Source organism: Procambarus clarkii, chromosome 76 (genome assembly GCF_040958095.1).
Source record: "Procambarus clarkii isolate CNS0578487 chromosome 76, FALCON_Pclarkii_2.0, whole genome shotgun sequence".
In the NCBI taxonomy this organism is placed as follows: Eukaryota; Metazoa; Arthropoda; class Malacostraca; order Decapoda; family Cambaridae; genus Procambarus; species Procambarus clarkii.
The window spans coordinates 8370252-8397879 of record NC_091225.1 but is presented as its reverse complement, the minus strand read 5'-3'; the positions used below and the strand labels follow the sequence as shown (position 1 = coordinate 8397879).

Sequence of the window (27628 nt, the reverse complement as noted above, 5' to 3'; positions counted from 1 at the left end):
AATGTACATGCCACTATGCATGGGTTTACGGTAGACAGAGAAAGAGAACCCAGACACAGAGCTGTGAACATGAACATAAAGAAAAGGAAGGAGGGAATTAGATTCCCACTCAACTTTGTCCCTACCTCCTCATCACAATCGACTTGAGAATGGTCCAGGACGGACCGAAACGTCGTCGTTCCTTCAACTTCTAGTGTGTGGTCTGGTCAACATATCTTCCCCTTTGTTTTTAATGGTCCATTTCATGTCCATTTTCTCTAAAATCTTGACCACATTATCCATCCATGAGCTTGTTCTATACTGTAGGTTTTTCTGAAAGCATCTCTGTATGCTGTCTTTGATTGACAGTCTGGCGGTTGTTCCAGTAAGTTTTCCTATGATGGTGGCTATCCTTTGTTTCATCCTGTTTTCTAATGCTGGTAAATGTATTTATGTCATGGGTGACTTTAATTTTAGCGGAATAAACTGGTTGAACAAAACAGGGAATAGTGAAGCAGAAGATTTTCTAGAATTAATTGACGATTGCTTTCTTACGCAACACATTAAGGAACCAACACGGGAAAATAATATTTTAGATTTAGTGTTAACTAACAGGGAAACGCAAATTAATGACATCGAAATAGGGAGTGAGCTAGGGAGCAGTGATCACAAAGAAATCAGATTTAGCATAGAATGGAATAGACCAGTAGGAGAAAATTCTGTTAAAGTGCCAGATTTTCGAAAAGCTGATTTTAATAGCCTAAGAAATTTTTTGGGTCAAATTGATTGGAAAGGCTTGGGTATGGGGTGTGGGCCGGTCCTGGAGCGAGACATGAACCCAGCGATAGGTGACTTAAATGGGGATTTCGATGTGGATTCAATATATAACTTATTTAAGAATATTCTAAACAAAGCACAGGAACGTAGTATACCATACAAATTGAATAGATCGTATACTAATGACCCAAAGTGGATAACAAAGAATTTGAAGAACCTTATAGGTAAAAAGAGAGCTTGGTACAAAAGGATTAAAAATGGGGAGGTCACTTTAGAACAGGAATTCGTACAACTGGTTAGAAATGTTAAAAAAGAGATAAGGAAAGCAAAAAGAAACTATGAAGTTCGCATAGCAGGGCAAGCAAAGACAAATCCTAAAGGGTTTTTTCAGTTATATCGTACTAAGACTAGGGAAAGGATAGGTCCATTAAAAACTGAGACAGGTCAAATAACAGATAGTGATGAAGAGATGAGTAGTATTTTTAATAAATATTTTGTATCTGTATTTACTAAAGAGGAACTTAACAATATGCCTTCAGCCGAACAAGTCTATGTGGGTGGGGACGAGAACAGGTTGACGAGTTTAGCAGTTACCAGGGAGGATGTTCTTAAACAAATAGTAAAACTCAAACCTAACAAATCCCCAGGGCCGGATGAAGTGTTTGCTAGGGTGCTTAAAGAATGCAAAGAGGAGCTTTGTGACCCACTGTCAACCATATTTAATAAATCAATAGAGTCAGGCAGAGTGCCAGAGTTTTGGAAAGTTGCTAATGTGTTACCAGTTTTTAAGAAAGGAGATAGATCACTTGCGTCTAACTATCGACCAATTAGCCTAACGTCTATTGTGGGAAAGTTACTCGAATCTATAATAGCAAATAAAATTCGTCTTCATCTTGAAAAACATAAATTAATAACTGAGTCGCAACATGGTTTTATAAATGGCCGTTCATGTTTAACAAATTTGTTATCTTTTTATTCTAGCATTGTTGAGGCAGTTGATAGTGGTAAGGATTGCGATGTTGTATACCTTGACTTTAGCAAAGCTTTTGATACAGTGCCACATGAAAGACTGATTAAAAAAATAGAGTCTCATGGTATTGGGGGTGCTATATTAAGCTGGATTAGGGCATGGCTATACCAAAGGAAACAGAGAGTTAGTATAAATGGAATCAAGTCAGAGTGGGAAAATGTTGTAAGTGGAGTGCCTCAAGGCTCTGTCCTGGGACCTCTGTTGTTTATAATATATATAAATGATTTAGATTCAGGTTTGAGTAGCAACATTTGCAAATTTGCCGATGATACGAAAATCGGTAGGGAAATTAATTCGGAGGAGGACTCACTATCACTTCAAGTTGATCTAGATAGGGTTTTGAAATGGTCAAAGGATTGGCAGATGCAGTTTAATGCTGATAAATGTAAAGTTCTGAGGTTAGGTAATGATGATAGAGTTACAAGATACGAGCTAGATGGTGTTGTGATTGCGAAGTCGGATTGCGAAAGGGATCTGGGAGTTATGATTAGTAAGAATTTAAAACAAAAGGATCAATGCATAAATGTTCGTAATAAGGCAAATCGGACACTTGGATTTATTAATCGCAGCGTTAGTAACAAGACACCTGGTGTGGTTCTCAAGCTATATCTTGCTCTAGTTAGGCCCCATTTAGATTATGCAGTTCAGTTTTGGTCGCCATATTATAGAATGGATATAAATTCACTTGAACGTGTCCAGCGTAGGATGACTAAGTTAATTCCCCAAATTAGAAATCTTTCATATGAAGAAAGATTAACAAAGCTTAAGTTGCATTCACTGGAAAGGCGAAGAGTTAGGGGTGACATGATAGAGGTTTACAAGTGGATGAATGGACATAACCGGGGGGATATTAATAGGGTATTAAAAGTATCAACACAGGACAGAACACGAAACAATGGATATAAATTGGATAAGTTTAGATTTAGGAAAGACTTGGGTAAATACTGGTTCAGTAACAGGGTTGTTGATTTGTGGAACCAATTGCCGCGTAACATTGTGGAGGTGGGGTCCCTCGATTGTTTCAAGCACGGGTTGGACAAGTATATGAGTGGGATTGGGTGGTTATAGAATAGGAGCTGCCTCGTATGGGCCAATAGGCCTTCTGCAGTTACCTTTGTTCTTATGTTCTCATGTTCTTATGTAAATTTGTTTCCATTCTAAGGTTCTCTCTACGCGTCCATATAGGTGCTCCCAGCATTGTTCTCAGAGCATCATTTTGAGACACTTCCAGTTTCTCCCATTGGTTATCACTGAGGGATGTAAGAGCAGGAGCAGCATAGTCGATGAGTGACCTGACTATTTGAACGTAGTACATTTTGAGTACTGGTAGAGATGCACCCTCTCTAAGACTGGTCAGAGAGCGCAAAGCTGAGTTTCTGGCTTTACAGCGTTGCCGAAGATATTCAATTTCTTGAGTGAATTTCAACTGGTTGTCTATTATGACTTCTAGGTATTGAAAAGAGGTAACCCACTCAATTTCTTGTCCTTGTATTGCAAGTCTGATGTCTTGAGTTCTCATTTTAACGGCCATTGCTTTTGTTTTATTGCTGTTTATTTTCACTACTATGCGTTCCGCTTCCTTGCTGATAATATCTAGGCATTTTTGTGCATGGTTCCTTGCACCTTTGCCATTGATGATGACCACAAAGTCGTCTGCATAGTTAAGAAGTTTGGCTTTTGGTAGCTTGAGCTTTATGAATTGTTCCATGAGACAGTTGAAGAGGAAGGGGCTTAGTATTCCTCCCTGCGGAGTTCCATTCTCCAGCCTCTTTGAGGTCGATGTTTTTCCTTGGAATTTGACTTTAGCTTCTCGGTTAAGCAGGCTTCCTTTGGCAAAAGCAAGAGCGTGTCCTTTGATTTCCTTATCCACAAGGCAGCACAGTGTAGCTGGAGCACTGGCTAACTCGAAGGCTTTTTCAAGGTCTAGAAAAATAAGGATTCCAGGTTTGTCATTGATTTTATCCAGGAGGGAGGTAAGGCAACATCTGCAAATTTGCAGATGATACAAAAATTAGTAGGGAAATTAACACGGAAGAAGACTCACTATCACTTCAAGTTGATCTAAATAGGGTTTTGAATGGTCAAAAGATTGGCAGATGCAGTTTAATGCTGATAAATGTAAAGTTCTGGGGCTAGGTAATGATGATAGAGTTACAAGATACGAGCTTGATGGTGTTGAGATTGCGAAGTCGGATTGCGAAAAAGATCTGGGAATAATGATTAGTATGAATTTAAAACAAAAGGATCAATGCCTGAATGTTCGTAATAAGGCAAATAGGACACTGGGATTTATTAACCGAAGCGTTATTAACAAGACACCTGGTGTGGTTCTCAAGCTATATCTTGCTCTGGTTAGGCCCCATTTAGATTATGCAGTTCACTTTTGGTCGCCATACTATAGAATGGATATAAATTCACTTGAACGTGTCCAGCGTAGGATGACTAAGTTAATTCCCCAAATAAAAAATCTTTCATATGAAGAAAGATTAACAAAGCTTAACTTGCATTCACTGGAAAGGTGAAGAGGTAGGGGTGACATGATAGAGGTTTACAAGTGGATGAATGGACATAACAAAGGGGATAATAATAGGGTATTAAAAGTATCAACACAAGACAGAACACGAAACAATGGGTATCAATTGGATAAGTTTAGATTTAGGAAAGACTTGGGTAAATACTGGTTCATTAACAGGGTTGTTGATTTGTGGAACCAATTGCCGCGTAACGTGGTGGAGGTGGGGTCCCTCAATTGTTTCAACCGTGGGTTGGACATGTATATGTGTGGGATTGGGTGGTTATAGACAGGAGCTGCCACGTATGGGCCAATAGGCCTTCTGCAGTTACCTTGTTCTTATGTTCCTATGTTCTGTTAATCCAGTTTATTCCACTAAAATTAAAGTCACCCATGACACAAATACTTATTAGACCTAGATGCTCTAAATCTTTAATCCCATAGATGCTTTGCTTCCATTCTGTCTAAATTTGATGTACTATATATAACTCCTATTATAAGAATATTTGCTTTTTCTTTTAATTCTTTCCAAATAGTTTTTATTTGTGTTGCTCAGTTTTGATTCCCTCTTTGAAACTACATTTCAAATTGTGCCTAACGTATATGATGATAGAGGGAATCGAAAGGGAAATAAACACTGTTTTAAATTCTTTCTAATTGTAACTCCCAGTTCCCTTTCACAATCTGAAAGTAACGCTTCTAATAATTAATAAATTAGTAACGCTATTAATAATAAATCCATGTATCCTGTTTGCTTTATTACGAACATTTAAGCATTTATTTTTTGGTTTTAATTTCTTACTGATCATAACTCCCAGATCCCTTTCGCAACCCGACTTCGCAATCTCAACACCATCTAGCTCGTATCTTGTAACGATGTCATCATTACCTAGCCTTAATACTTTATATTTGACAACATTAAACTGCATCTGCCAATCTTTTGACCATTTCAGAACCCTATTTATATCGTCTTGAAGTGTTGTGGAGTCTTTTTCCGTGTTTATTTCCCTTTCGACTTTTGTATCATCTGCAAATTTGCAAATATTGCTACTGAAACCTGAATCTAAATCGTTTATATATGTCATGAATAACAGAAGTCCCAGGACAGAGCCCTGAGGCACTCCACTTACAATACTTTCCAGCTCAGACTTAACCTCATTTATACTAACTCTTTGTTTCCTTTGGTATAGCCATGCTCCAATCCAACCTACTATTGCACCCCCAATACCGTGAGCCTCTAAACTTTTAATCAGTCTTTCATGTGGCACTGTGTCAAAAACTTTGTTAAAGTCAAGGTACACAACATAAAAAAAAACGTACCACTATCAACTGCCTCAACAACGCGGGAAAAAAATGATAGCCAATTTGATAAACATGAATGGCCATTTGTAAAACCATTTTGTGAGTCATTTATTAATTTATGTTTTTCAAGATGAAGACGAATGTTATTTGCAATTATCGATTCAAGTAATTTTCCCACAATAGACGTAAAGCTAATTGCCGATAGGTTGACGCTAGTGATCTATCGCCTTTCTTGAAAATGGGTGCCACATTAGCAACCTTCAATGACTCTGGCACTCTGCCTTACTCTAAAGATTTTCTTAATATGGTGGACAATGGCTCGCAAAGCTCTTCTTTGCATTTCTTAAACACCCTGGCAAAACACTTCGTCCGGCCCTGGGGATTTGGCTTGAGTTTCACTTTTTGTTTCATAAAATCCTTCCTAGTAACTGCTAAATTAGTCAACCCATCCTTTTTCCATCCACATAGACTTGTTCGGTTGAAGGCATAATATTCAGTTTTTCTTTAGTAAATACATAGATAACTTTTTTATTAAAAGTACCTCTCATCTCCTCGTCATTATCAGTTAGCTGACCTGTTTCAGTTTTTAATGGACCTATCCTTTCTCTAATCTAATCATTATTCGATATAACTGAAGAAATCTTTAGGATTTGTCTTTGCTTGCCCTGCTATGCGAACTTCATAGTTTATTTTGTGCCCTCCATACCTCTTTTTAACATTTCTAACCAGTTGGACGAATTCTTGTTCTAAACTAACTTCCCCATTCCTAATCCTTTTTTATCTAGCTCTTTTTCTACCTATAAGGATCTTCAGATACCTTGTTATCCATTTCGGGTCATTATTATTCTATCAATTGAATTTGTATGGTATACTACGTTCCTGTGCTTTGCTTAGAATATTTTTAAATAAGCTATATTTTGAATCCACATCGAAATATCTTTTTGCATCACCCATCGCTGGGTTCACATCTCGCTCGAAGGCCTGCCCACCCCCCGATTCCCAGGACTTTCCAATCTATTTCACCCCAAAAATTACTTAGACCATCAAAATCAGCTTTTCGAAAATCTGACACTTTAAAAGAATTTTCTCCTACAAATCTATTCCATTCAATGCTGAATCGGATTTCTTTGTGATCAATGTTCCCAAGCTCAGTCTCTATTTCGATTTCATTAATTTGTTTTTCCCTGTTAGTTAACGCTAAGTCTAAAGTTTTATTTTCCCGCATTGGTTTCTTAATATGTTGCTTAAGAGAGCAATCGTCAATTAAGTCTACAAAATATTCTGCTTCATTATTCCCTGTTCTGTTAATCTAGTTTATTCCACTAAAAATAAAGTCACCCCATGACACAATTACTGTTAGACCTTGATGCTCTAGATCAGTGGTCTTCAACCCTTTTAATGTCGTCTAACCCTAGTGGTGATTAAGAAGCTGTCTGTGCCCCACCCTGAAAAAGTCTAATTATAAATCTCACGTTTTAATATTTAAAATCTGCGTTTCATATCTCTTTTCTATGACTATGTAAACAGAAAAACAATTTCTCCTATTTTTTATTTAACTTTTACATATCCATCCATATATTTACACACCTCATCTCAAACTAAGAGGCTCAAAATACACAAGATAACATTAAGCATGCCATTTAGACGCATTTTTCTTCACTAAAGTGAAATTGTAGACAATATTTGCTATATTTTGTACGGTATCAATAAATAAAATAAATAGTTATCCTTTAAAATAATCAGTGGCTTGGCTGCTGTTGCACTTTTTCTGCTATTAGGTTGAATCGAGGTGTCAGACGATTTTCAAGTGCAACTCGCATGAGAGGATCCAAGTTCAGGATTGCATTCTTTTTCTCTGTCTTCATCAAAACTACCCTTGCTCACACAAATATGATGTTGGCATTTGTACTAATGTGGCTATTGTCTGCTTGGCTAGAACCTTGTACTTTGGAATATCAAGTAGGGTAACTCAGAAATCCATGGGATGGCTAAATGTCTTGAAAACTGCTTCTTTATGAATAATCCACTCGAAGCTCTAAAAGAGCATCGCAATGATCAGTTCCTTCATCTGTGAAGGGATTAATCATCCACATGTTGGAGGTCAGCTGGTCATTCACACTGTCTGGGAAATAGAAGTCAAGGTTTTCTTGCATTAAAGTAAAGTGTCTGATAACTAAGTGTGATATATGTACCTCCAGTGTCTGCTCTGTTGCCTGCATACCATGTTCCCAGTCACATTCTCTCACAAATGAGTCAAATAATTCAAAATCTGAAAAGCACCTCTTTTCTAGATTGGTTTTTCATTTTTTTACCTTCAGTTAAATGCATTTATTTTCCCTATACTTGTAAAAATATTCCCACCTTTGCCTTGCTGACTGATGTTTAGCTTGTTCAGATGATCGAAGATTGAAGCCATGTAAAATAATTTTGCTAGCCAGAGTACATCCTGACATTTAACTGCTATGGGGTTTGCTTCATCAGTAAAGAAAATACAAAACTGCTCTCTCAGTGCAAACACTCGATTAAGAACCTTAGCCAGAGAGCGCCAACGTACTTCAGTATGAAAGAGGAGTTTTGTGAAATTAGCTCCTATATCCTTACACAACTCACGAAACATTCTATGCTTTTTTGCAGGTGCACAGATATGATTAACCATTTTGACAACATCATCAATTAGAAGCTCAAAGTCACTTTTCTTCTTAGTATTTCTAGTTTCATTCAGTCGCTTTGCCACTAACGCTTCCATCTGAATCACCCAGTGAAATGCGATACAATTTGGTGAGAGAGCTTGAATATTCTTTACAACACCATCGATTGCACCGACCATAGCTTTTGCACCATCAGTAGTAACAGACTTGCAATTTGATCAGTCAATTCCCTCTACAATAATGAAATCATGAAGTTTCTGAAAAATGCTGTGTGCTGTTGTTTCTATGCCCAGTTGGAGACGGCACAAATAATGTTCAACAATGGTTTTCTCTTTTGAGTCTGGAAACCGACAGTAAACAATCAGCTGTGCTTCTCCTCTTATGTCTGGGGTTTCATCCAGTTGAATGTTAAACGAAGCGGCTAGACGCAATTTTTTAACAAGCTGTTCTTCCAGGTCATCTGCTAACATCACAGACCGACGACTTATTGTAGTATCAGACAACGGAATCTGCTTCACTTTCTTCACTGCATTCCCCCCCCCCCCCCTTCGTGTATAAGGTCAGCTGCTACTTAAAGACACGGCAGTACAATATTTTCAAGTTCAGTGATTTTTTTTTTGAAGAACGATGTGTGTCATCTTAAAAGAAGCAAGAGTAAGTGCTTCCATGTCAGAGGGCTTAACTTGACTCTTAATGATCGACTGTTGCTTCAAGTATGCTTCCAAAGATGCATCCTTTTTGGAAGCCTCCTTTTCCTCTGTTAAGTCCTGTGATGCAGTTCCATCTTGATTTGAAACATCATCTTTTCATGTTGCATCAACTGCTGCACCAACTGGAACACGTTTTGCATGCTCAGAATTGTATCTTTTTGAAGTTCTTGTAAATTGAAATGGCCTGCAGAAGTTGAACAATAATGTTGAAATTTGTAAAATAAATAAGGATAAGTTAGCTTTTTTTATATTAACACATTAATTCATGTGAGGGGATGGTTCACCAGCTCACTTACAATAGTGCTCTTATGCCCGTGGGAGCCAGTACACTTGTTAAGTGCACTTGTTAAGTGGGCGGACTTAAGTTTGGCAACCAGCAACCGAAACATCTAGTGTTTGGGCTCATGTGAGAGCCCCAGTCATCAGCAGTCCAGAAATGTTACCCTGGCCGGGGTAGCAAGTCTGTGAACAGTGCTAGAGCCAATAGCATCATCTCAATGTATGGCTTGGAGTGAGACTCCACTTTGCGCGGGAACAGCTAGGCCGCAGGCGTGGGGTGAGCTGTGGGCCTCCCGCGCTCGCTGGCCACTTGAGTCGTCGTCATGGAAACAGCCGCCATCTTAGTAAACATCTTGAGCCGCCATGTTGGTCGGCCATCTTCGAACTGCCCTAGGGGCCTTGCTACAACGTCGCTGATTGGATGAGAGGGGTAGGCCGCTGTATGCCTTCCTCTCATTGGTTATTTCGAGGAAGACGCGGGAATCTTCGGTGTAAGCATCATTCTGAACATAGCTGTCACTCTGTCAAGACGCTTCCTGTACTCAATTCGGCCAAATTGAGTATAGAGCGCCGTGGTGGCTGGACTACTCAACTGCTTCACCTCCTGCTTCAACTACGACTGGGTCGTCACAGAATCTGGCCGAGGTCGTCGCTCGAAGGGGGGAAAAGACATTGTGAACAGTGAGTGGGGAGAGAAGATCTGGTGATCTGGGATCGTGGGGTAATGTGCATACGAGCAGTGACAGACTCGTGGATCCCATACCAGTGATGATTAGACTTGCTAGTGCTCTGTAGCAGTCAATGGGAACGGGGAAATTCGTGTCTGTGTTTAAGGCAGATTTCCCATGTTTGTGTAAGATGCTATCGTTGTGCGCGTCACCTGGGTACGAACACTTCACTTCACCAGTGGGTCGAGGGTGCGAACCGAGCCGTGTTGTGAGTGGGAGGGGTTCGAGTGCGCGCCAATTGTATGTAAAATACCACGTGAGGTACTACCACCGCCTACACCACTTACTACTGTTGTGAGCGAGCCAGCCACCCGTAGTGGGGTGCCTGATGTATGGGAATGGGGTGTAAGCCGGCAGTATGAATGAGTAAGTACCTATGTGTGTATTTCTGGTGATCAGTTAGTCTCTTAAAGCTTGAATTCGAGGTCACGTGTTCTGTCACATTGTCACGCCAGCACCTGTGAGGTGAAGTGAAGTGTGGACGAGGAGATAGTATGACAATCACCCTTTATTGTCATCTTGTCAGTCCAGAGGGACTTACGTCTTGTGTACACAGACGTACAGTGTGTGTGTGTGTGTGTGAGTACACATGGGAACAGAGTATACATAGATTAGCCAAGGACTGTGAGGATGTCCATGTAATAATTATATTATTCTATTGTGGTAATTAAATCATTTTTAATCGTCCGTGGGACGGAGTGATATCATTTCCATGTGTAGTCTTGCAGGTGTGGAATTCCAACACTGAGCGCTCAGGTATGTGTGTAACGTCAGTGATTCCTGGCAATATTTATTGTGGAGTGTACCACAGTGTGGTTTTAATTTCTTGTATTGTTCCCAGGGCCGTGACAAGTGTGATTTATATATATATATATATATATATATAAGTATTGTGGTTGCAGTATTAACGTAATTTTGGTAGAATTTGGTGAGTGACGAGGCTGTCTAGAGAGACCGCCATCGCTCTGTCGAGTAACGTAACTCTCGAGAGTGTTTATCGGCATGCGTGATCGATAAATCATTCACCCATGTGATTTAGGAGTGCGAGATCTCCTTAGTGTTCCCAATAACGTTTGATAGCTGTAGGCTACATGTGTCAACAGTAATTATATATATATATATATATATATATATATATATATATATATATATATATATATATATATATATATATATATATATATATATATATATATATATAATCGTAGTGTCACGGTGCCCAGTGTTATTGTGTTATTTACTGTGTGGTGATTGCAAATATTTTGACCTATGTTCCAGGGGTTATTGAGAGCACTGGGGTCATTTGCAACAGTAAGTAAGTGCCTGCAGTATTCTAATACTTGGAAATTAGAGTACTTGCCGTGTGTGTTATTGCAGAGGGGGTTGTTATTTGATGGTGATTGTTGCTAGTGTTGAGCATCACCGTATGTGATTGCAGTTCAGTAAAGTCATTGTGGGGCAGTGTTCTAGAGGGTTCATGTCCTGTATGTTATTTTACTAAATTCTGCAGTATTGTCATTGCAACCGGATTGTAACGTAAATCACCGTGATTTGTTAGTGTGATTTATCAATGTCGTGGGTGAACTCGGCTGTAGACGAGTACTTGGGCACATATATATTCTCCTGTTTATCTGGTAGGACATCGAAATCCAGTATTCAGTGAGGTGATTGCGAGGCAATTAATATAGCGTAACCAAGGGAACGCCCATTGCTTTAAGAGAATTTGTTCTTTGACAATTTGAGTAACGTAGAATACGTTTGGGTTAATTTACTTTCCTGCAAGCAGCTACGATAGTCTCAAGGAGCCTAGCCATCAGCCAGATAAGAATTAGAGTATTGTCTGTCGTAATTAACGGTCAGTGGGCTGGGTAATTGACGTGTTTCAGGAAGTCAAAGTAATTAACCTCGATCCTTGTTTGATCGATTCACACGAAGGCTCCATTGTTCCATTAACGTAACGTCGTTATTTATATGCCCGGAAGTACCAGCACTTGATTGACTCGTGGGAAGAGTAACGTCATTTTAGAATAACGTAAACGTGGGGCTAATTACTGTTATTAGCCACCTGAATTGGTCTGAGTATGGAAGGCTCAGACGGAATTCATACCTTAATGTAAATTGCTGAGCCAGTGTGAAAGGTTGCGTATTTTAATTGATTAATTATTGATCTTGAGGATAGTAATCAATTACTCTAAAGGTAATCACGAGTGATTACCGTTCTCTTAGCACTTTGGACATTGTAAATCAGAGTTTACCATCGCTGAGTGATTAGTAACCGAATAACGTAAATTAACGTAACTAGTAAAGAGATTAATCAGCTGTCTGGTAGTACAGGGATTAATGGGATTTTCTCACTGAATGCTCGACGGGTAGTGTTGTGTAATTTCCGCGTTACTAGTGACAGTTATAAGAGTTATTAATTTAACGTAAATTTTATTGTGTTATTAACGTAAATCAATTGTTATTGATTGTTGATCATCCGTGGGACAGAGTGTTAACGTAAGGATTAATTGGAGGAAGGGTTGCTGGAGTTGCCGGTGAACCCATTAGTTATTGTTGTCATTGAAAGACTACTGATTTGATTGCATTGCAACCGCCATTGCAGGTGTAGACTGCACTGAGGCGTAGAGCAGTTAGGAGGTTACTGGAGACGTGTTTCCGAACCCACTGTGTCATTTGTTGTAATTGTGATTATAGATCTGTTAGTTCTTGTTTCTTGTTGAATCCTCGGTGGTCACACTTATGTTCGAGTTAGTTCATTATGCAGTCTGAGGGGCTGGTGTCTAGCTGTCATTGATAGTGTCACAGGAAGGATTTCGAGTAACGTCATTGACATTTCTTTTTGTTTTGTTGTAGTAGTTAGTACTTTATTGAATAAACTAAGTTGTTATGGTTAACGCTGTCTTTTCGTTACACCCCCACACATTATTATTGTTATGCAAGTGTTCTTCACACTCGACTAATAAAATTGAGACTGATTCTGAGTTTTGGACCAAATATACGGCACCACACAACAATAAATTACTGTTGTGAGAGCCCTTGACCTACTCGCTAGATTCGCTTCGGCGAATGGCGAAGGTCGTCGGCCCAAGTGGAGGGGATTTCAATTTTCATTGGGGTCTCGGCGTTTGCTCGCGCCTAGTCAATTGTTCATATATGGTCCCAAAGTGAGGAATGAGCTGCTTACTACACTGGTGTGTTAGCTAAGCAAGTCCGTCCTCAGGCGACCTAATTGAATATCACGACAGGAATAAAGGTTAAAGAATAAAGAAAATTCTTAGAAATTTTCCGTGTTCAATTCCTTATACCAATTTCATTTTATTCCAAACTCACAAGTTAAAAACTCTCACAATTCATATATAAAATCTGAAACCAAACTAATCAAAATGGGAACGACACAGTACTAAGACAAAATAACTAATCAGAATTATTGTGGAAATATTACTTGATTTAAATATTATTTAGAAACATAGTAACAAAACCAATTAGTTCCCCTAAGACTGTATCTAAGGCAAGTTGTAATAATAATAATAATAATAATAATAATAATAATAATAATAATAATAAGTATTACTTACATACAGAAGTCACAAGAGGTACAGGCTCACTGTCCAACGTGAAGTGAACAAGTGCAGTTACACTGCAATAATAACTGATATACCAGTCACCACTCCCTGAGTCCACACTTGATAGTGTTATGAAATTAGGCAATTGAGAGCGGGAACTCGGCTGCATGATTCGTGACAACCAATTGCGAGACAGTCCCTTACGTGGTTGTACTATCGGGGTCTTGTGAGTAGGCGAAGTGGCAACCTCGATGTTACAATAGGTAAATATGTATTTGAAGTATGTATTTTAAGAAATATAGGAGAGAGAGAAAGATAGTCTCTTGTATATTACAGACACGTGCCGGTGAGGATCTCGTCCACCCAGTAGTCCACCCCTAGTGTCAGAAAAGTGTCATAGAATGCTTATATCTGAAACATGTGGTTCTATATACACACTTGAAAATTTTTAATATTCATTGAAAAAAAATTAAATCTCCTTTTCTATTTAAGCTGCAGTACTGAAACTTTGAACAATTGCAGCCCTTTTCCTATACAACTAGTCAAAAAATATTGGTTGACATTGAACAACTTTTAGTAAACTAATCTTTTGGCCCCTTAATCGCGTTCACTATAAGGTGGACTGTCCACCCAAGTTGAATACCACTGTTCTAGATATTTCATCCCATAGATGCTTTGCTTCCATTTAGTCTAAGTTGGAGAGTCAACTGCTGGCAGCCGTAGAGTGAGGACGTCTTGCCGACCCTCCCTGACTGTTGGGGTTGTTTGCCATTTTGGTCGCCAGGTGGTGTGGACGTCTCTGCCCTCCCAGTTTTGTTGCTAACTAGCTGCGTGTTGACGTGGTGGTTCTGACATGGAAGGTCATCTTCCCCCTGTTGTGCGTGTGAACTCCGTGGGCCTGGAGTTCACTAGTAAGGCTGGATATACGGTCATCGAGATGGTGATGTGTGACATGCTTCGTATCCCGGTGGAGGCTATCTACGGTGTTGAGCTTGTTACAGCCCAAGGGGTGTTAACAAGTTCGTGAGGGAAGAGGAGTACCGAGACTTCCTCCGTCGGTACGAGGGGTGTACGTTGCCGTTGCCGGATGATGCCAGCTCTGCGGCGATTTCGGATCGCAGTGGTGCCCTGACTTATGTCAGTGTTCATGGTGCGCCCCTGGAGTTCCCTGAAGACCCCCTCCGGCGTTACTTCGGGAGTTATGGTACACGTGTTAGTGTGCGGGTGAACACGCTCACCTCGGGGAGGTATGCTGGAAGGCGGACGAACATTCGTACCTTGGGTATGCTCCTGTGGTCGGATATACCGTCTTCTGTCTGGCTGATGGGTTACTTCGTCCGGGTGTATTATGCCCGGCAGCCCCATAACTGTTTCCGGTGTGGCCAGTTGGGGCATACACGTGTACATGGTACATGTACAGTACATGTACATGTACTGTTTCCGGTGTGGCCAGTTGGGGCATCAGGCTGCCGGGTGCTTGGAGACCCTTGCTGCTCCTGTCAACTTGTTTAGGGAAGATGATTTCCCGCCGCTCCCTCAGGGCGAGGATTTCGGGGATGAGGAGGTGCGGGTCTCATTCGCTGCTGTCCCCCCCCCCCCTCCCTGCATCGCCCGATGAGCCTCCAGTGGTTGCTGTCCCGTCTCCGGGTATTGCAGTGCCGTCGGTTGGTCTCCCTGCACCCGTCACTGTCCTCGCTGCTCCCAAGGGCCTTCCTGGTGCTCACTGTGTGGCGGCATCGTCTTCTCTCATGTCTTCAGCTGCTACGCCTGGCCCTGTGTCCTTGCCTCGGGTCCCGGATGTGCTGGGTGCTGAGGTCGATCTGCCGCTTTTTCTTGTCCCTGGCCCAGTGCCCCATGTGGTTGAGGATGCTGCCGTCCTGCGACATGCATCGGTTCGGCCGGCTTGTGTTGCGCGTGTCTCTGAGTCAGCCTCCAGTTCTGATGATTTGCAGCCAGTGCCTAAGCGTTCCCGGCATTCTTCTCAGGCGTGGGCCGACGTTGGCGAATTCGACGTGTGTGGGCCTTCCGGCGACGGTGGGGTGGCTCCAGGTGTGTTGCATACTACGGTGATGGCGGAGGTGCATTTGCCTGAGGATGCCGGTGCCAGTGTTTTGGCCTCCACTTCTGATATGGTGTCTGCGGGTCCTGCTTCGGGTCGTCGCCTGCGACGGCTGGCTCCGATTCTACGTGGGGGTGGTTCCCCCTGCTGAGGTTGGTGGTGAGCGGGGTGGTCTGGTGGTGGTGTTGAAAAAGGCTGCTCGCTCTGGGGGTTCTGTTGCCCCTTCCTTGTTCCCCGTTTCGTCGGCGGCGATCTCGACGCCTCTTCCGTCTTTGGCCGTCTCTTCAGTGTCTCCTGCAGTCTCGGTGTAGGTGTTATCATCTCGTCGCCCGTCCCCTGATCTTGTGTGTCCGGCGGCACAGCCGTCTCGGCAGCCCTTGTACGCTTCTTCGGCGTCGTCTGCTTCCTCAGAGGGTGTGGTTTGCGCTCCCCGGCCTCATTATGCGACTTGCGTTGGTGAGCTTCATGAGTGGCCGATGCCGCCTGATCTGGAGATTCCGGAATTTATGCTGGCCCCACAGCGACAGGGAAATCGTACCCCTACTGATTTGAAATTTTTGATTTGGGAGGCCTATAAGCACAAGTATCCTTGGAAGTTGTTCCCTGAGAAATATGCTCCTGACTCTGAGCCCTATGCTCTTCGCATATAATTTTTTTTTTTTTGTATATTGTGTGTTGAGGGTTGTTTCCATTTGTGTGCATGGTTGTGGGGTGTGGGTGGAGTGTGCGTATGTTTTCTGTTACCCGGTTCCTGCGTTCTCCGGTTTGATTTTGTGGGTTTTCTTTGTATGGCTTGTGTGTGTGTGTGTGTCCGGTTCCTGTATAGTCCAGGGTTTGATTCTGTGTGTGTCTGGTTGTGGATTTCATGTTTTTATTGTTCTGTTTTTTGTGGTTTATATGTTTTTGTGGTGCTGTTTGTGCGCTTGTTTGTGTCGTGTTGAGTGCCCTTCAGGCTGTTGGCGTGACCCGGTCTGGGTTTATGCTATTTGTCGTGTTTTACCTTAGTTTGTTATGCATTTTATTTTTCCTTTCTTGTTATTATTATTATTGTTATTGACATATTATTATTATTATCCTTTTGTAGTATGTTCCCTGATTGTCTGTTCCTATGATTATGTTGTCCTGTGTGCCCCTCTGGCTGTGTTGTTTCCCCTATTGTGTTCTGTGCTTGTGCCTCTCTTTTTGTTTATTGAGAGTCTGGTATTTAGTTATGTATGTTTCTGTTTAGTGTTTGTGTTGTTCTTGTGCCCTGTGCGGCTTGTGTTTCATTTTCTTTACTTGTTGTGTATATGCTTTGCTTGTTTTATTTTATGTTGTTATCTTTATGCCTTACCTGTACGTCATGATAATATTGTTTGTTTTGCTTCGTGTGTTATTATGTTTTGTGTATTGCTAGCCTGTTTACATTGCTTTCTCTTGTATTCAGTTTTGTCTTGATGTTTGCTTTTTTTTCTTGTTGTTTGTATTGTGCTGTCGGTCCTTCTGGCCAGTAGCTTTTTGTTTTTGCTTGTTATCATTTTTTTTTGTTTTTATTGTATTTGCAGGCGATGAGTTACAATAACGTGGCTGAAGTATGTTGACCAGACCACACACTAGAAGTTGAAGGGACGACGACGTTTCGGTCCGTCCTGGACCATTCTCAAGTCGATTTATTGTATTTACCTTGCATGCTTACATGTAAAAATAAATAAATAAATAAATAAAAATTTAGTCTAAGTTTGGTTGCCTGTATATATCTCCTATTATAAGGTTTTTAGCATTTTTCATTTAATTCTAGCGAGATAGTTTCTGTGTGACTTGTTTTTGATTCGCTCTTTGAATCTACATTTCAAATTTTCCTTAACATATAAGCTATTTCCCCTCTTCATCATATATATTTATCTGTGTGAAGTAGTGTAAATTCGTTTATTTGATATTCAGCTAATAGTTATCTATTTTCTACATTCAACCATGTTTTGATAAGCGCAATAATATCTATTTTTTTCTGAGCAGACAAGGGCATTTTAATCGTTTATTTTGCTTCTTAGACTTATACTGTTTGTATAATATACCCGTAGTGTTGTTTTTTAGGCCCTTCTATTTCCCTCTTCATTTTGTCAATTTGTTTCCTCCACAAACACATACTTTTATTACCTCCTTTCTCCATATCAATTTCCCGTACCTCTGTCTACTAACAGTTTAAACCCAAACAAACCCTTCCAACCATAGGTTCCAAATAGTTGGCAACAGCAACAACCTCAGCCCTAGATAGATGCACCCCATCCAGAGCATTCATGTCATTTCTTCCATTGAAGTGTTCCCATTTATCTATGAATGATTTTGCATTTGATTTGCAATATTTGTCTAGTCGGCCATTGACACCAAGTTCTCTCGACAACTATTCATTTCCAAAATACCAGTGTAAGCATTGTGTTCTTCCCTTTGATTCTTATACAAAGGCCCTCTGCAGTTTATCTAGTAGCGGCAGCTGATGTTTTGGTTTAACATGGTGTGGTAGTAAATAGGCGATCCTGTATGGTTCTCTACAAAGGCCTTCAGCAATTTCACTTTCTTATGTTCAATATGGCATCTTTAACTAGAAATAATCTTAGAAAATGGGGAAAAATATGAAATTAAGTTTAAATATGCAATCACAGAAAACAGACTTAATGAGTGGAGATGAATGAGTATGAGAGAAGCGAAGCTTCACCGAGGTAACTAAAACAGACCCCGGACAATGTCCGTGTGTCTCCCAGGTAACGAAAAACGACCTAGACAATGTCCGTGTGTCACCGAGGTAATGACAAAAATGACTTGGACGGGAGAGAACCATCGCCGAGGTAGCGAAAAATGACCTGGAAGGAAGGAAACAATCACAAAGGTAACGAAAGATGACCCGGATGGGAGGGAGCAATCGCTGTGGTAAGGAAAAAGGACCTGGACGGCACGGTGCAGCCCAAAAAGCTAAGTTGCACCGTTATGTCCTGGTTTTTACTTCTCTTACTGTTTCCATTATGGGTGAGTCTGTTTAATGAGCAGGTGTATTACTATATGTGTCTACAGAATCGAGGTATTTATCTCTTAAACCCCACCATTCTAGCCAATCGATTTTTCCTATATTAGGTCTACTACATATATTTCTCATTTACACACATACACAACAATATTGGGTCTACTATATTATTTTTCCTATGCTAGGTCTACTATATTATTTTTCCTATACTAGGTCTACTATATTATTTTTCCTATACTAGGTCTACTATATTATTTTTCCTATACTAGGTCTACTATATTATTTTTCCTATACATAATCTACTATATTATTTTTCCTATACAAGGTCTACTACATATATTTCTCTTTAAATCACACACGCACACACACACACACACAGATATTAGAAAGAAATTTTTTAGTGTCAGAGTTGTTGACAAATGGAATGCATTAGGAAGTGATGTGGTGGAGACTGACTCTATACACAGTTTCAAGTGTAGATATGATAGAGCCCAATAGGCTCAGGAATCTGTACACCTGTTGATTGACGGTTGAGAGGCGGGACCAAAGAGCCAGAGCTCAACCCCCGCAAACACAACTAGGTGAGTACAACTAGGTGAGTACACACACACACACACACACACACACACACACACACACACACACACACACACACACACACACACACACACACACACACACACTAACAAATGATCTCCCAAAGGGTATAAACTCATTCCTCTCAATGTTTGCTGACGACGCCAAGATTATGAGAAGTATTAAGACAGAGGCGGACAGCTTGAGGCTTCAAGAAGACCTGGAGAAGCGGCAGGAATGGTCGAGCAAATGGTTGTTAGAGTTTAACCCAAGCAAATGTAATGTAATGAAGATAGATGTAGGGAGCAGGAGACCAGATACAAGATATCATTTGGGAGATAAAATACTTCAAGAGTCAGAGAGAGAGAAGGACCTGGGGGTTGATATCACGCCAGACCTGTCCCTTGAAGCTCATATCAAGAGGATAGTAGTAGTAGTAGGCATCCTTCAGTCTAAGACTATGGGTAGGTAGATATGGAGGAGAAGCTGTTACCCATGCAGTAGGTCCCCCCCTCTCCATGTTGCTGAAATTATCCAATAGAAAGGCAAATGCCAATACGCATGGTTCCAGCAATGTCGCAGGAGCTGCCAGAACGAGGTCGACGTCAACAACGAACTGCCTTAGGGGCTCCAACTCCGGATTTTTCCTCGAGGTTGACTCCTGAAGCCTTTCCCAAAAAAGGGGTATGGCCGCAAGGCAGCGGAGGTTTAAAATCAGGGATTTCCTTCCCCTTATCAAGAGGATAACATCAGCGGCATATGCCAGGTTGGCTAACATAAGAACGGCCTTTAGAAACTTGTGTAAGGAATCTTTCAGAACATTATATGCCACATATGTCAGACCAATCCTGGAGTATGCGGCACCAGCATGGAGTCCATATCTAGTCAAGCATAAGGCTAAACTGGCTAAAGTTCAAAGGTTTGCCACCAGACTAGTACCCGAACTGAGGGGTATGAGCTACGAGGAGAGACTACGGGAATTAAACCTCACGTCATGGGGAGACAGAAGAGTTAGAGGGAACATGATCACCACATACAAGATTCTCAGAGGAATTGATAGGCTAGATAAAGACAGACTTTTTAACACAAGGGGCACATGCACTAGGGGACACAGGTGGAAATTGAGTGCCCAAATGAGCCATAGAGGCGTTAGAGAGAATTTTTTCAGTGTCAGAATAGTAGACAAACGGAATGCATTAGGAAGTGATGTGGTGGAGGCTAATTCCATACACACCTGTTATATATGAATGTGGGTTCTATGGGGAGTCTAGTATAACATGGATGTAGGGGCAGTAGTTAGCATTAAGAGTTATCAAATATGGGAGATCCAAAAGGCCCGGTCCCCAAGTGGAATATCCACAGTGGATATTAATTGGCTACACAATGTCAGTCTAGAGGTTGATCATAGATCTCCTACACAGGAAGAATGGATAATCCTTTACTAACTTACTTATTTATTAACCCCTTAACAACCCCCCATATACATTCACACCAATAACAATAATAATAATTACTTTACCACACTATCTTACGTTAAAAGCCTTGGTCCACATAAGCAGGATACAAGGTTTACACAGTGAACAAGCTAGGGTAAAGTACTACTGGTTAAGAACTGAAGCTTGATGCAGCTTAGGGTAGTGAGACCACGTGTATCCTAATACAACACAACACAACACTTAGGGTACCCAAAACACTGGCAAATACTACCCCCAGGTCTCACCAATCTTTACTACCAGAGTAGGCACACTTACAACATAGGATATACTTAACTTAAGGTAAGGGAAATAAGTAAGGGAAGGAAGGAGTATTCCTCCCTCAGTTCACTCGCTGCCAGCAGACTACTCAACTAATCGTACCGCATTCCTATCCCAAGTTTACTCAGGTTTACTTTACAAATGATTAAAAAGTATTAGTAAACATAGTTGGTGCCTATTTTATTATTTAATAATCAACCCCAAGCTCATTCTTTAAATGCTCCTTGAGAAACAAGAATAGTCTTACGTCTGGCAGGGAAGATACAAACAAATGCAGCTCATGATGCGTCCAATACTATAAGGTAGTTTATTTAGCTCAATTTTGACCTCTGGTTTCCACTGAGGAACCCAGGGTCGTAACAACAGCTTTGAGTGTAGATATGATAAAGGCCAGTAGGCTCAGGAGCCTGTACATTAGTTGATTGACCGTTGAGAGGCGGGACCAAAGAGCCAGAGCTCAACCCCCACAAGCACTTCTAGGTAAGTACAACTAGGTAAGCACACACACACACACACACACACACATACACCGGGGACCAAAGAAACGTAGGGGCCTCATGGATGAGTGAACAACGATCGGGGTTCATAGTCCTAACGGTTCGGGTTTCGATCTTTGGCAGAGGGGGAAAAAAATGGGCAAAGTTTCTTTCATCCTGATATTCCTGCTCACCTAGCAGTAAATAGGTACCTGGAAGTTAGACAGCCGCTACAGTTGCTTCCTGGGTATGTGTGTTTGTGGAAAAAAAGTTGATTGATTGAGAGTTCAGAGGCGAGCCCAAAGAGCCAGAGCTCAATCCCCATAAACACAACTAGGTGATTATAGCTAGGTGAGCACATGTACACACATCCCCAGGAAGGGGCTCGCAGTAGCTGTCTAACTCCCAGGTACCTCTTTACTGCTAGGTGAACATAGGTATCCGGGTGAAAGAAACTTTTCCCATTTGTGTCCGCCTCCGTCGGGAGTCGAACCTGGGCTATTTGGACTATGACCCCCGAATGCTATCCACTCAGCCTCGAGTACCCATGTTTTTGGGTGTGTGTGTGCTCACCTATTTGTATTCATCTAGTTGTGATTCTGAGGGTTGAGATATGGCTCTTTGTTCCTGCTTCTCAACCGCCAATCAACTGCAACTGTCAATCAGTATGGCTGGGAATGGGGGGTGTATGTGTAAATGTGTGTGTGTGAGTGTTTGTTTACAGCATACATATTTTATATTATCAAACAGGTAGTTATATGCATATCTTATAATGTATTTCTGCATTGCATTATAAAATTGTACAGATTGATTCAATGTGTAATCATTGTTTTTTTGCATGGGTGAGTACTAGGTGATTTACAATTTATGCTAAACACAAATTTTAAAGAAAAAGTGAAACCATACGTGAAGTTGAGTTTTGCCGCAAAGGTGTGGATGAGCCGGGCATCACAGGAGTCAGTCAGTGTGACGGCTGTTCCAGGGATCTCGCTGGCCCTCTGGTAGTCAAGATACGGTAGAACTACCGATGTTGTTACTATTCTCATCTTGTAGCCCATAAAGTTTTCTAAGCTTCCTGCCGAGGTTGGTAACATTGTAAGTAAAATTTATATAAAAAACTCTTATCTCTGTCTATTAACGGGCTACTTCTTCCAACGCAAAATCATTATTACAAACACTGATTTGAACTATACTCCTACATTAGTTCCTGACCTCCATACCAAAGATTATGGTAAGATTTCAGTTTTTTTATGGTAAGATAAATTCGATGAAACAAACATCGTGAAAAATTGATTGTTTAAAAATTTAAACAGAATATTGTGGAATAATTATTTGAAGAAGGTGTACATTCCTACTAATATACTTCATCTCATCAAAATAATGCTTTGTAATGTAGAAGTCAGAAGAGTTTGTTAGAGTCGTAATAACAATGTTGTTTACTTGTTTTGAAATTTTAAGATAACAAATCATATGTATCAGAAAACTATTTTTATGTTTGTGACATATAACGGAGTGAAAAATAATATTATTTTCTTTAAGAAATGATAGCTGTAACTGATGATTGTATGTAATAAATCCGCTAGGTGTTATTACCTTTTTTTACATTTTGGCCTATAACAAAAATTGTGTATTAATTCACTAGCATATTTTGGTAGCAGTCTTTCTTGTAAACATATGTTGTTGAATATGACCGAAAAGGTAAGATTAATAATTCTAACACGAATCTTCTCAATATTTCTTATTTTTTCTTCACTGTCGGTGGTAATAAAAATAACAATTCTCCGAAATTAATTTTTTAATTGTCTAACGCCTGAACATGTTTCGTAATTCGTATTACATTTCCAAAGACTTAATTTACACACAAATTCTTCGTACTTATACTCTATTGGATGAGGTGATATGGTACAAAAGTTTTGGGTGAGGTGACAAACACAAGACAGAACACGAAACAATGGGTATAAATTGGATAAATGAACATATGAATGGAAGTAACTGCAGAAGGTCTATTGGCCCATACTTCCTCTTGCTGCTTCCATATTGGTTCAGGGTCTTGAAGTAGGTAGAATATTGTTGTGCATTAATTGGCTGTTGATTGCTGGTGTGGACTTTTTGATGTGTAGTGCCTCGCTGATGTCTAGCCGCCTGCTATCGCCGTACCTATCGATGATTTCTTTGTTGTTTGTTAAAATTTCTCTGGTGATGGTTATGAGAAGAGATTATGTGTTCCTTGATGGCTCCCTATTGCTTATGCATTGTTAGTCGCCTAGAAAGAGACGTTGTTGTCTTGCCTATATATTGAATTCTTTGAGGCTTACAGTCCCCAAGTGGGCATTTAAAGGCATAGACGACGTTGGTCTCCTTCAAAGCGTTCTGCGTCTGGCGAGTTTTTTATGAGTAGATTGGCCGTTTTTTTTTGTTTTATAATAAATTATCAATTGTATTTTCTGATTTTTGTCTGTAGGGATGACGTTCCTATCAACAATATCTTTCAGGATCCTTTCCTCCGTTTTATGAGCCGTCGAAAAGAAGTTCCTGTAAAATAGTTTAATTAGGGGTACAAGTGTTGTGTTGGTTAACTCTTCAGAAGTTGCATGGCGTTTGACCTTTCTTTTTATGATGTCTTCAACGAAACCGTTAGAGAAGCCATTGTTGACTAGGACTTCTCTTACCCTACAGAGTTCTTCATCGACTTCTTTCCATCCTGAGCTGTGGCTTAGAGCACGGTCGACGTAAGCATTGACAACACTCCTCTTGTACCTGTCTGGGCAGTCACTATTTGCAATGAGGCACATTACTATGTTTGTTTCTTTGGTGTAGACTATTACATACAGCAGTGTAGACTGCAGTATGGAAGCCTCCGCTCCTTTCCGTGACTGTTACATCCAGAAAGGGCAGCTTCCCATTGTTCTCCATCTCGTACGTGAAACTCAACACAGAATTCTGCTCAAATGCCTCCTTCAGCTGCTGCAGACATCTGGCATCAGGTACCTGTGTAAAAATGTCAACATACCTGCAGTATATGACGGGTTTCAAGCCCATGTCAACTAAGACCCTCTGCTCGATGGTGCCCATGTAGAAGTTCGCAAATAGGACACCTAGGGGAGAACCCATGGCGACCCCATCTACTTGCTTATACATGTGCCCATCTGGGCTCACGAAGGGTGCCTCTTTAGTGCAGGCTTGGAGTAGTTTCCTCAGTATGCTTTCTGGCATGCCAAGAGGAGTGCAAGCCGGGTCACGATACACACTGTCTGCTATCATCCCGATTGTCTCGTCCACAGGTACGCTGGTAAATAGTGACTCCACATCCAACGAGGCTCTTATCCCCGTGGCCCGTGCTCCGCGCAGTAAGTCGACAAATTCCTTGGGAGACTTCAAGCTGAAAGCACAGGGGACGTAAGCACTGGGTATGCCTATGGAGATGTCAAGACCTAAAAGCCAGGAAACCCTCTTCAGCCAATCATCAGCCAGATACCCACACCCACATAAAGACTGGCTAAGCGACTCAAGGGTTGCTGACTCCTTACGTACCCTGTGCTTTCAGCTTGAAATCTCCCAAGGAATTTGTCGACTTACTGCATGGAGCACGGGCCACGCGAATAAGAGCCTCGTTGGATGTGGAATCACTATTTACCAGCGTACCTGTGGACGAGACAATCGGGATGATAGCAGACAGAGTGTATCGTGACCCGGCTTGCACTCCTCTTGGCATGCCAGAAAGCATACTGAGGAAACTACTCCAAGCCTGCACTAAAGAGGCACCCTTCGTGAGCCCAGATGGGCACATGTATAAGCAAGTAGATGGGGCCGCCATGGGTTTTCCCCTAGGTGTCCTATTTGCGAACTTCTACATGGGCACCATCGAGCAGAGGGTCTTAGTTGACATGGGCTTGAAACCCGCTATATACTGCAGGTATGTTGATGACATTTTTACACAGGTACCTGATGCCATCCGTTTGGATGGGACTCGATAGCCTGGGAAGGCAGCCCTTCTAGGGGAAGGAAAACCCTATTTTTAAACCTCCGCTGCCTTGCGGCCATACCCCTTTTTTGGGAAAGGCTTCAGGAGTCAACCTCGAGGAAAAATCCGGAGTTGGAGCCCCTAAGGCAGTTCGTTGTTGATGTCGACCTCGTTCTGGCAGCTCCTGCGACGTTGCTGGAACCATGTGTATTGGCATTTGCCTTCCTATTGGATAATTTCAGCAACGTGGAGAGGGGGGACCTGCTGCATGGGTAACAGCTACTCCTCCATATCTACCTACCCAGGCTTTGCACCCTGTCAGGGCGCAACTCCATAGTCTTAGACTGAAGGATGGCTACTACCTGATGCCAGATGTCTGCAGCAGCTGAAGGAGGAATTTGATCAGAATTCTGTGTTGAGTTCCATGTACGAGATGGAGAACAATGGGAAGCTGCCCTTTTTGGATGTAACAGTCACGGAAAGGAGCGGAGGCTTCCATACTGCAGTCTACACCAAAGAAACAAACATAGTAATGTGCCTCAATGCACATTAATAGTCTACCCGAAGGTAATCTATAAATGTATATATATATACAACCTAACCTAACCTAACCTAACCTAACCTAACCTAACCTAACCTTACAGTAGTACAGTAAAAAACGACAAAGTTGTAAGAGACCAACTAAAACCCTTAAGAAGCATCGACCACTTCAAGGATTCGAAGCTAAGGATAAGCAGAAGACGGTCATGACAAGTTTAAATAACGGTCATGACAAGAGAGAACGCTCTCCTTCACCCAGCCTGGCAGAACTAACCATATATTTCTATGATGACAAACAGAATCAAAACCAAATCCCATTGCAGGAAATAATAGTGTGGAAACTGCTGGAGTACTCTCCCAGCCCTCCAAGAATCAAAGCCCATCTTCCTGTTTTGGTTGTACTTATAGTAACGATGCGGACCATAGTATATATACCGACGTACAGCGAAATTAGAAAGTAGAAATCGGCACTATTGAGTTGGACAAACCGGAATTGTTTTTACATGTGTTACAAAGACAAACTAACCTAACCTAACCTAACCTTCCTAGGCCTAATGCACTATATCTGAGAAATTATATAGTACATATGTGTGCTATAGTAATCCTAGTAATATTTCAGTTTGTTTTAGCTTAATTTTGTTTTCTAATTCCTTACTTCCTATACTACAATCTAAAAGCCAAGTACGTACGAATTCATGACTATTGATGATCGTCACAATAGGTACTATCTAAATCGACAGGATGGACTACAGGAACAATGTCAGGAGTTTAAATTGTTTCTACACAAATACCAAAAAGACTAGTAAATAAATTTGATGCATAACAAAGGCCTGGAGGCCTGGTCGACGACCGGGCCGCGGGGACGCTAAGCCCCAGAAGCACCTCAAGGTAATAACGTACATACACCGAGGTTGAGAATTCCAACATCTATTGGCATCTGTGAGACATGGGGAAGAGAAGATATAAGAAATGGGGAATTTCTTTTTCCAGGAAACCATCCACCTTTCAGAAAGAGGTGAACAGCAAAATCACGCGGTGTAATGCAATACATAAATAAGCGCTTGAATGCAACCACCATTGAGGAATACAACACCATGGGATCCTCAGACTCTGCTCGGTACAATATTCTGGCTCAAAATGGAAGCAAACAACTAATAGTGGAAGTATGCTATGGGGCAGATACGGTAGCTGCTGAAGAAATTACTGATCTGCATAATGTGATGAATGAGCAGTGGTAACCCAAGCCCTTTTAATAGAGAACCTTTAGTCATGAAACAATAGATTGTGTGAATATAATATTTCAAGCACAAGAACAATTTCTTGACCTGTAACCGGACTCCTTTCTCACACAGTATTGAGACAGAGAATGTCACAGTGATGCATAACAATTTTAGAAACCCCAGTAAAGGTCCATAATGATTATTTTATAGATTACCTTCGGGTAGACTATCGAAGAATGAGAGCAGAATTGCAAAACACCTCCTGGAGGAAGTTATTAAATCATGGCATGGATGATTCATGGGAAAACTTTAAAACGGTCCTCACCGAACTTGTTCAAATATGCGTATAAAGAAATTGAAAAGAACGATAACTAGATGACTGACACAAGCAGTGAAAAGATCTTTAATAAATATGCGCAAGCTCTGGAGCAGGTATTTATCCTCGAAGTGCAGCGTAGGAGGCCTGGTCGACGACCGGGCCGCGGGGACACTAAGCCCCGGAAGCACCTCAAGGTAGGT

At 41.2% G+C, this 27628-nt stretch overlaps 1 protein-coding gene across 1 annotated transcript in view; it reads right to left on the bottom strand.

Moving 5' to 3' along the window:
- The window catches only part of LOC123771533 (glutamate receptor ionotropic, delta-1), a 174838-nt gene that overhangs the window by 123746 nt on the left and 23464 nt on the right, over positions 1-27628 (bottom strand). Inside the window, exon 2 of the mRNA XM_069313622.1 lies at positions 22295-22463. Coding sequence (XP_069169723.1) covers positions 22295-22446 — 152 coding nt within the window. The 5' untranslated portion in view covers positions 22447-22463. The remainder of the gene's footprint in view (positions 1-22294; positions 22464-27628) is intronic.